Source organism: Lupinus angustifolius, chromosome LG09 (genome assembly GCF_001865875.1).
Source record: "Lupinus angustifolius cultivar Tanjil chromosome LG09, LupAngTanjil_v1.0, whole genome shotgun sequence".
NCBI lineage: Eukaryota > Viridiplantae > Streptophyta > Magnoliopsida > Fabales > Fabaceae > Lupinus > Lupinus angustifolius.
Window position 1 is genome coordinate 15,414,689 of NC_032017.1, and position 9,626 is coordinate 15,424,314.

The following is a 9,626-nucleotide window of genomic DNA, read 5'->3' on the forward strand; positions in this document are numbered from 1 at the left end:
GCCTATTAGTCTGTTTAAAAAAAATTCAAAGTCTAGCCATGGTCTATTTAAAAGTCTGGTCTGACCTATTAGCCTGTTTAAATATCTATTATACTACATGCTCATGAAATAGACTATCATGTCTACATTTTAATGGACTTATAGACTTATTTTTTATTTAGGCTCATCTAGTTCTAATAATTAAATTATATTTTTATATACATTTTTATATTAATATTACAATATAATAATATTACTTTATATTAAAATAGTATAATTTTAACATTCTTATATAATATAACTAAATAGGCCGGCCTATTAGGCTTAATATGCCTTTTAGGTGATCTAAAGTCTGGCCTGTTAAGCTAAATATGCTTTTTAGATAGTCTGAGCTTGACCTATTCATGAAAAAAGTCTGATCTAACCTAACCTATTATAGCCCAGGTAATAGGCCCCCTGATAGGCGGTCTGGCCTGTTTCCACCTTTAGTTGTTGAGAAGAAGTTAAGAAGAAAGAAATAGGGGAATAAGAGGATGAAGATAATGAAATAGAGAAGAGAAAAAATGGAATTGTGAGTTGTTTGGTATAAGAGAAAAAGAAAGGAAAAAGAAGATAGAGAGAGTATTACTTTAATTTTTCACCTATGAAATGAACAACTGTACACTTAGTCACATTAATAATATTTTTCATTCTAAGTTAAAAATAAATATTAATTTGAAATGTTAAGAAATATAATATTGATAGTAAATATATAACTTTATATCAATGATTAAATATATAGATTTAATTAAAGTGTCTAAAAATATTAAACTAAAATTGAAACATTTAATTAAATAAATTGGTTAATATTTAAACGTGAACTATCTTAATGGTGATGAAAGCACAAAAAAAATATATTTTAGATCAATGGGTGACTCACAATATTGTGTAAGAAGACATATTTAAAGATAAATACTGAATATATTAATTAGACGATCATAAAAGAAATGGGGCAAATATAACATGATAAAAAAGAAAGGAGACCAACATGTTAAGATAAAAAAGAAAGAGGGTAAATATGTCAAGTCCAAAAAGAAAGGGGGCAAAATTGTCAAGATAAAAAACACACACTTAGGGTACCTTTGGTATAGATGAAGTTTATAAATTGTGAGATTATAATCTGTTAGGATTATAATTTGTTTATATTTGGGGTACTTTAGCTGAAAACTGAATATAAATTATTCTATTTTGTTTGGGCAATGTGGAAAGCCTATTTTTTTACATAGTAAATTACAGAAAAATGTATGAGTTTATTTGCTTATGTTATGATTATTTTATTTGTTTTTTATACTATTTAAATATATATATTTACCATAACATATATTTATACTATAATTTTTTTAATTTTTAATATTTCATAACAAAAGTTAAAAAAAATTATTAAAAAGGTAAAATATAAAAATCAATATAAATATTAAAAAACAACGTGGTACATAAATAAATAGAAATTGTTAAATTTGAATTACAGAATTGACAAAATAAATAATACATAAATGTCAAGTTTTATGGAAAATAAATAATACACAAATATCAGCAAGATCATCATCATCATCATTGGTCGCCCAAGCCCAAGTTCGCCTCTCGCCTGAGCGAGAGGTTGGCGCTCAAGCGACACTTCCAATAATGAAGGCCAAAATCTTTGTGCGTTTCTCGCCCAAGCAACACCTGTCGCCCAAGCGAGGTACATCCACTTAAAACAGTTCCCTAACTCGCTCAAGCAAAAATCTCTAGCTTGAGCGAGAGTCCAAAATGCTGAGAAAATTAAAATGGAAGGTCTTCAAGGATATACTGTAACAACCATTACATTCTTGGCTTGTATATAATTTTTAAATAAAAACAATATGTTAAATAAAAGGATGATGTTGTGAAGAGTTATGATATTTGATGGAAGAGTAAAAATAATTAGAGAGACAAAGTTATGTCGAGGTAAAATGGGAATGAAAAATTGGAAAAAAAATAAGCTAACTAAAAATAAGCAGCCAATGATTTTGGAGCTTATGGTTTTTGCTTATTTTTTCAAAAAATAAGATGAGTTTATAATTTCATTTGGTTGGCAAACATACATAATTTATAATATTAGCTTATTTTTCAAAAAATAAGCATAAGCTATCAAATATAAGTTCAACCAAGGGCTTAATCTCCATTTTCTTCCCACAAGTAAAAAGAAAAATTTTGGTGTGGAACCCATGGAGTTTTCCCACCCCCCTTCACCCCTTGCATCAAATGAGAGAAATGGTCAAACTGTCTTCTCTTTCTCTCTTTCCTTCCTAAATCACCTTTAGCAAACAAATCATTAATATCTTAAAAGGTACTTACATTATTTGGTTTTTTTAGATATTTTTTTTTGATGAGTTTGGTATTGGGCTCACTATAATGAAAGTAGCCCATAATTTGTACACTTCAGTTAGTTTTAATTCTGAATAATTATGTGAAAAAGATGTAAAAATAGATAGTGCTACATTGTCAATGTATTATTCATTATTTAGATTTATTATTATTAACTCTGAAATAAAAGTAACATAAATAAATGATAGATAATAATCAGCGATTGTATATAAATTTTTATACCATTAATGATAGATATTACTGATGAAAAAAAAAATGATTTGTCTTTGTGAAATATGTCGTCATTCAACTCTATCCATGATAAAGGAGTGAATAGGTGTCCCTTCATGATTGGTTTCAACCCAGTGTAAAAACAACTTAAATTCAAGAAAGCAAATATTATATATATATATTCCATCATTACAACACAGCAGCAGAAACACGAATGAAGTTTTCGATAGCGAAAGGGGGCAAAAGATAACTATCTCTCTCTTTCACTCAAAATCCCAAACCCTAATCGAATGTGCGTTCGATTATGGCGTCAGAGAACGCTTCTCGATCGAATTCCGCTGCTGATTCTTACATTGGCAGCTTGATAAGCTTGACATCAAAAAGCGAGATCAGATACGAAGGTGTTTTGTATAACATCAACACCGAAGAATCCAGTATTGGACTCAGAAACGGTTTTATTCTACTACCTCTCTTTTACTGTTTTCGGTGGAATTTTCATTTGTTTTATATGGTTTTGTTTGTTTTCAGCTCAATTTGGTTTTTATGATTTCAGATCTTTGAATTCAGTGCATAGATTTGATTTTTATGGTTCTTTTAATTATATTGTTTGTTAATTTTGAAGAGTGGAGCTGTGAAAGGAAAATTGTCCTGAACTCGTGATTGTTTTAATTTCAGTAGGGTTTGACTGCTTTGCCTTTGAACATGATTTACTCTGAGCTCATGTGCCTTGAACTGAAATTTAATTTCACAAGCGTGTGGTTTTAGTGTTCTGGAAGCTTTGTCATTGATCTATCTCAGTTGTGGTATATGAATTTTGATTCTTTTAGTGTTGAACTCGATCAACTCATATGTTTTTTTGCTCCTGTGCTTATTAATTGACCCTTGGCTTTGTCGATTGTATAGCCTTCTGTCTGTACGGGATTAATGACCATGATAGAAAGCCATAAAATTATTTGTTTGGAGTTCCGGATTAATAGCAATGAGAGAAAGTACAATGAACAGATGTAAACAGCTAATAACAATCTCAAATTTAAAAACCCTTTGATTTTGATAATTAAAAGGAGCCTAAACGAGATACAGCATTAAAAGGAGCATAATTTAGATACTCAGACTGAGATAGATTAATGATGATAACCTTCAAAGATCGACATGTGTAGTTTTTGGAACACAAAATGGAATAGACTTCATAGAGTTTTAATATTTTAAGCATTAAAAGGAGCATAATTTAGATACTCAGACTGAGATAGATTAATGATGATAACCTTCAAAGATCGACATGTGTAGTTTTTGGAACACAAAATGGAATAGACTTCATAGAGTTTTAATATTTTAAGCATTTTTAACTTGTTTCCCTTTTTTAGTTAATGGTTAAAATTAGGAGTTCATAAGCTCTTCAAATATTTTCTATTCCAAGTGCTTTCCAATACTGGAAAAGCCTCGGTGTAATGACATTGTTGTTTGCCTTGTGACCTGGAAATCATGGGTTTAAATCCTGGAAAAAGCCTCTCTTGTGAGGGTAATGTTATTGTACATCTACCCTCCCAGACGGCCAGACCCCACTAGGTGGGACGTGGGAGCCTCGTACACTGGACCATCCTTTTATTGCTTTCCAATCACTTTCAGAAGGAAAATCAAGTTAAAAAAGTTTATGAAATAACTTCCTCCCTTGAGTGTATCTCTTTCACCATAACTTTTGGAAGGAGAAAATCAATTCAAACATATTCAAGTAGAGATACATTGGCTTTGCTGTTTTTTTACATTATAAATGGTCCAGACTGTAGCTCATCAGCTTTAATATGTGCAACTTTTGTTGCTACCTTGTGGATATATTATTTCAGCTTTGAATTTTATCATATTGTTTGTATATTTTTTGTTTTGGATAAAACTTGTTATGCTGGAAAAAATTTCATCTATTATTTATTATCAGTAGCTGGGTTGGTGAACTGATACTTTTGTATGGTGGGGCAGTGCGATCTTTTGGAACAGAAGGAAGGAAAAAGGATGGTCAACAAATTCCTCCAGGTGACAAGGTTTATGAGTATATACTGTTTCGCGGATCTGACATCAAGGTATCGTGCATGTAACATATACAAGCACCTTTTTTAAGTAGTTAATGTATCAGTGTGTGAAAACCATGTCACTTCTGCGATGTTTTTTTGTTAAAAGCTTTTCTGGAACCACATGGTCCTATGGTCATTGAAATAATATGTTGTTTATGCATATTTATAGTGTTCATTTTTTTCTGTCATTTTCTAGAAGCACTTTGGTTCTAGTAATTGTTAGTGATTTACATTAATATCATTATTTATTTTGGAAGCAGGGAAGATTATAATGCTGACCCAGATTATGTTATGCCTTTTGAAGTACTCATTGCTTGACAAAGGCTTTGTTTAGATTTTATTGCATGCAGGCTATGAATGATAGACGTCCATATATGAATCAGATATTCTGAGACATTTGTTATAATTTTTCTGCAGGATTTACAGGTTAAATCTTCACCACCTGTTCAGCCTACTCCACAAGTCAGCAATGACCCAGCTATTATCCAGGTTGATGAGATTGTGTTTGTTTAAATAAGGAACCAAATTAAACTAATCACATCCTAATTATATGGAATTGGATTTGCAGTCTCATTATTCTCGCCCAGTCACCACCTCTACAAATCTGCCTAATGTTGTGAGTGGGTCTTTGGCTGATCTTAGCTCTCATGCCACACAACTTGGAATCCATGGCTCAAACTTTCAAGGGCCTTTGCCTTTGTATCAACCTGGAGGGAACATAGGGTCATGGGGAGCTTCTCCACCTGCCCCAAATGCAAATGGTGGTGGGATAGCTATGCCGATGTATTGGCAAGGATATTATGGTGCCCCAAATGGGCTTCCTCATTTGCATCAACAATCTTTGCTTCAACCACCTGGTTTATCAATGCCTTCATCTATGCAGCAGCCAATGCAGTATCCGAACTTTAGTCTCTCTTTACCAACTGGATCTTCAAATTTGCCTGAATTGCCATCATCATTGCTACCAGTGAGTACTAGTGCCCATAGTGTAACATCTGCTTTTTTACCACCATCAGATTTGTCTCCAGTACCTTCTTCTTTGGCAGCAGCCCCTTCTTCTTTGCCTGAAGCCCCTTCTATGTTGCATCCTGCACCTTCTGCTTTGCCCCCGAATGTTTCGCTTCCAGCTGTCACACCAGCTGCTAACTTGCTGTCACTGACTCCTTTGACCAATTCTGGTTCAGAAATGAATGCTACAGTGCCACCAATCTTTAGCAAAGCTAATGCAACTTCAGGTTCAAGCTCGACATATCAAACTGTATCCCCGTTGCTCCCTTCAATTGTTGGATCGTCAAATTCTATCCGTTCAGAAACACCAACCCCTTCTCTGGTAACCCCAGGTCAATTATTGCAGCCTGGTCCAACCGCAGTTTCTACAGCTCATCCTTCACAGACACCTCATAAGGATGTTGAAGTGGTACAGGTATCATCAACATCATCTCCTCAGCCATCTCTGCCAGTTTCCGCTGAAAATCAACCACCAATACTGCCATTGCCAGTAACTTCACGGTCGAGTCACAGGGTATGTTTTTCTTGATCAATCTATCTTATCCATGTAGACACAAGTACACACACTTATATTGGTTTTGCATGTGCTTGCATATTTTTATAATCGTAGCATAGTGGAGTCTAGGGTTTTGTAAATTAAGTGGAGCATCTTCTTACCAACTAGATCTATTATTGCTTTCACTTTGATCTTCCATTGGTAGGCATTCACGGCCCTTCATGTAAACTGATAAATCAGGAATATGTGAGGATTGTTCTCTATATTATAGATAGTCAGCAATTCCTTATTTTCTCTCCACTCTTGTGCTTTTCTCTGATTATTCTTTTTCAGACAATTTAATGTAGGATTTGGTCTGGTTTATCTATGGTTTCAATAGGCAAACTGCCATAAATGAATTATGATGATTGATGAGCCTCTCTCGATTTCTTTGTTTTTACTTTTATGAGAGTAACTTTGCAGTGTGATAATCTAGAGTGCAAATATGGATGTTTTATCATATCAATTTATCCTTTTCTCGTCTAATCCTTTGGTTAAGGAGATTTGACACTTGGTTGCACTGTTTTAAGCCCGGTGGAGCTCCTACCCAAACTCATAATGGCTATGGCTACAGGGGACGTGGAAGAGGAAGAGGAACTGGGGTAATGCTCTATTTACTACTTTATTTAATATGTAGAAATCCTGTACCTCTGTATATGTATAGAAATTGAGAACTAGCTGGGAGATTTGGAGTTTTCAGCTCTTTTTTTTGGGTGGAGGGATTGCTATTACGAGTTTCAGAGTTCACAAATCCTGTCACTTGTTAAGTTGTTATATTATCAAAATAATGAAATATAGTATCTCTTTATGTGTGGTCTTTAGTGGGTAAGGTAAGCTTCTTCGAAACACGATTCATGGGGATATTGATGCTGTATGGGTACACAATTCCCGACTTGAATTATACAATACCAGACTTCCTTTATGGTGAGTTTGGTATGTAGAAAGGCAAATCTGGTATGATGTTGACCAAATCTGGTAACCATGGTTGAGCAACAATATGAGCTAAATAAATATTTCAGAATGGGCTTCTGTCATTAATTTGTAATTTTTTATTGATATTTTAACATTAACAAAACAGACAAGGGTTTTGAATGATTGAATTAATGCTTGGCAGGTTTTGCGCCCGGTCACAAAATTCACTGAAGAGTTTGATTTCATGGCAATGAATGAGAAGTTCAAGAAGGATGAAGTTTGGGGTGATCTTGGTAAAAGCAATAAGTCTCATTCAAAGGAGAAGGATGGGGAAGAAAATTCCTTTGATGAAGATTACATTCAAGATGAAGACAATGATGATTCATCAAATTTTAAGGTTGATGTAATACAATTTTGTGCACAACAGGATGTGCATATTCTGTGAATTTGTAAATGTATTTTTGTTGTCAGTCTTTAACTCTACCTTTTGTGGTTATTGCAGCCTGTTTATAACAAGGATGATTTCTTTGACTCGCTCTCTTCCAATGCACTTGATCAGGCTTCACAGAATGGGAGGATTAGATATTCTGAACAAATTAAGATTGACACAGAGGTAATGTCTATCATTTTTTCGGTAGATGATTTCTTTCACGTTTTGATCTCATACTTGGGGACATGTCATGTTCACTTCATTTTCTGTTTTGTGGTGTAGACATTTGGTAATTTTGCGAGACCCCGTAGTGGTAGAGGGGGCCGTGGTCCTTTTCATGGTGGACACCCTTCTAGAGGTGGTTATTATGGAAGGGGGTATGGCTATTCTGGAAGAGGAAGGGGACGTGGCATTCCCAGTCGCAGTTCTTAGATGGCAGTTTTATTATGCCCACACTCAAGCACAGTTGTAAGGCAAGCTTTTATTAAAGCACCCACACTCAAACACAGGTCTAAGGCAAGCTTTTATTAAAGCACCCACACTCAAACACAGTTGTAAGGCAAGCTTTCATTAAAGCACCCACACCCAAACACAGTTGTAAGGCAAGCTTTCATTAAAGCACTCACAGTCTTTGCACAGTTCTATTGCGATTTTCATTGAAGTACTATACTTACCTAAGAGACTATGCTCAAATGTTGTGCCTTTTTTTATCTCCTTCTGTTTGTTTACCATTAATAAGTTGGATATTTTTCTGGTCTTTTTGCCCTCTTGTCACTCCTTTACTAAGGGCACTCGGTTTGGTCTAAAGATGTTTGTACACAAATTATTTGTCTAATATCAACATTGCAGAAGGTTAGACTAATTCATTGCAGTATGCTGTTTATGCATGTGAGCTATAATTGGCAAATCCTTCATTTATGTTGTCATTTTTTCATTGTAAATGCAAGTTGATGGTTCAGTGTCAGTTCTTTCTAAGAATGGCAATTGAATTGTGATATCTCCAAATTTAACTTTATTAGGAAAAACTGGTGTGAAGTTAAATTGTTAAAAGTGAAAAAAATATAGGTATATATGGTTTTAATATTGAGTTAAGATTATGATTTATTTTAATAAACTCAGGGTTTACAGATAAATTTATTAAATCTAGTTCTTCGTTATTTCACCCGCTAGTGAAATGTATGCTGCTCCCTCTGCTGTGTACTATTTTTTTATCTGGCACTTTATTGATATCAAATTCAATATTTTACTCAATTGTTTGTTTATTTCAAGCACTATCAAATTGAATACTCTTAGAATTGGCTTCAAATTCTGAGAGGGTGAATTGAGTATTATTAATTTTGCAAAATAATACTTAACAAAATGTAATCAAAGTGGTTCGAAAGCCGTAGGTAATTAGTAAGATGATTTAATATGATAATATATTATTACTTTAGATATGAGAAGTAGAATTTAGGGATAAAGCAAGTGTAAATCAGTTTTATCTTAGGTTCAGTCGTCTATTATATGTGGCTTATGTACTGTTTTGGAGGTATATGCTCATAATTTTGTTGCATTGCAATATATCTAATATAAATCAGAGCACCTGAAAACTATTCAGATATCTCTTTTTTTTTTGAAAGCCTCCTTCACACCTAAGAGGGATGGATATCTCATCTTATACTATGAGTGATACATTACCTTCAAGCCCTCACATTAACATAAAATAGAATAGGATTGTGTAAAAATACATGAAGTAATCAAGTATTGTGTGCATATATGAGGATGATACTTTTGGTATCTCGGTAGCCTAACTATATTTTTGGTATCTCGGTAGCCTTTTTTTGGTATATCGAAAAGAAAAGAAACAGAATTAAAAAGAAAGATCCAAGTCTAGAAAATCTGAGGCACATGTCCATCAGATACCCAAATCTAAAGAAACTATATAAGGATTATTTTTTATTCACCCAAAGTTGGGACTCAAATGTAAACATTTGTAATTTGAATCTTAACTATAAAACCATATTTTTTTTAAAGCTAAGATAGTTGGAAATAGGGGAGGAGACAGTGTTATTAAATTTGCATCAGTCAATGACTTAGTTTATCAATGAATCACTAGTTGGATAGTGAA

General features: G+C 33.5%; 1 protein-coding gene across 2 annotated transcripts; it reads left to right on the top strand.

Annotated features, from left to right (window-relative positions):
• On the top strand, positions 2,775 to 8,436 carry LOC109356662 (protein decapping 5-like). 2 transcript variants are annotated; one of them, XM_019600108.1, is made up of 9 exons: positions 2,775 to 3,026; positions 4,543 to 4,643; positions 5,052 to 5,123; positions 5,203 to 6,156; positions 6,708 to 6,779; positions 7,292 to 7,486; positions 7,592 to 7,702; positions 7,802 to 7,980; positions 8,109 to 8,436. In XM_019600108.1, exons 1-8 carry the CDS (start codon positions 2,879 to 2,881, stop codon positions 7,949 to 7,951), a joined length of 1,803 nt encoding a protein of 600 aa, XP_019455653.1. In that variant the 5' UTR covers positions 2,775 to 2,878; the 3' UTR covers positions 7,952 to 7,980; positions 8,109 to 8,436. The 2 variants fall into 2 exon arrangements, with proteins under 2 accessions (XP_019455653.1, XP_019455652.1); XM_019600107.1 differs by having other exon boundaries at positions 7,802 to 8,436.

Excerpts from the sequence above, each read along its gene's own strand:
- LOC109356662 (XM_019600107.1), top strand. The coding sequence starts at position 2,879 with ATGGCGTCAGAGAACGCTTCTCGATCGAATTCCGCTGCTGATTCTTAC. Across the intron at positions 5,124-5,202 it reads ATGACCCAGCTATTATCCAG|TCTCATTATTCTCGCCCAGT; the intron begins GTTGATGAGATT and ends TTGGATTTGCAG. Across the intron at positions 7,703-7,801 it reads AAATTAAGATTGACACAGAG|ACATTTGGTAATTTTGCGAG; the intron begins GTAATGTCTATC and ends TTTGTGGTGTAG.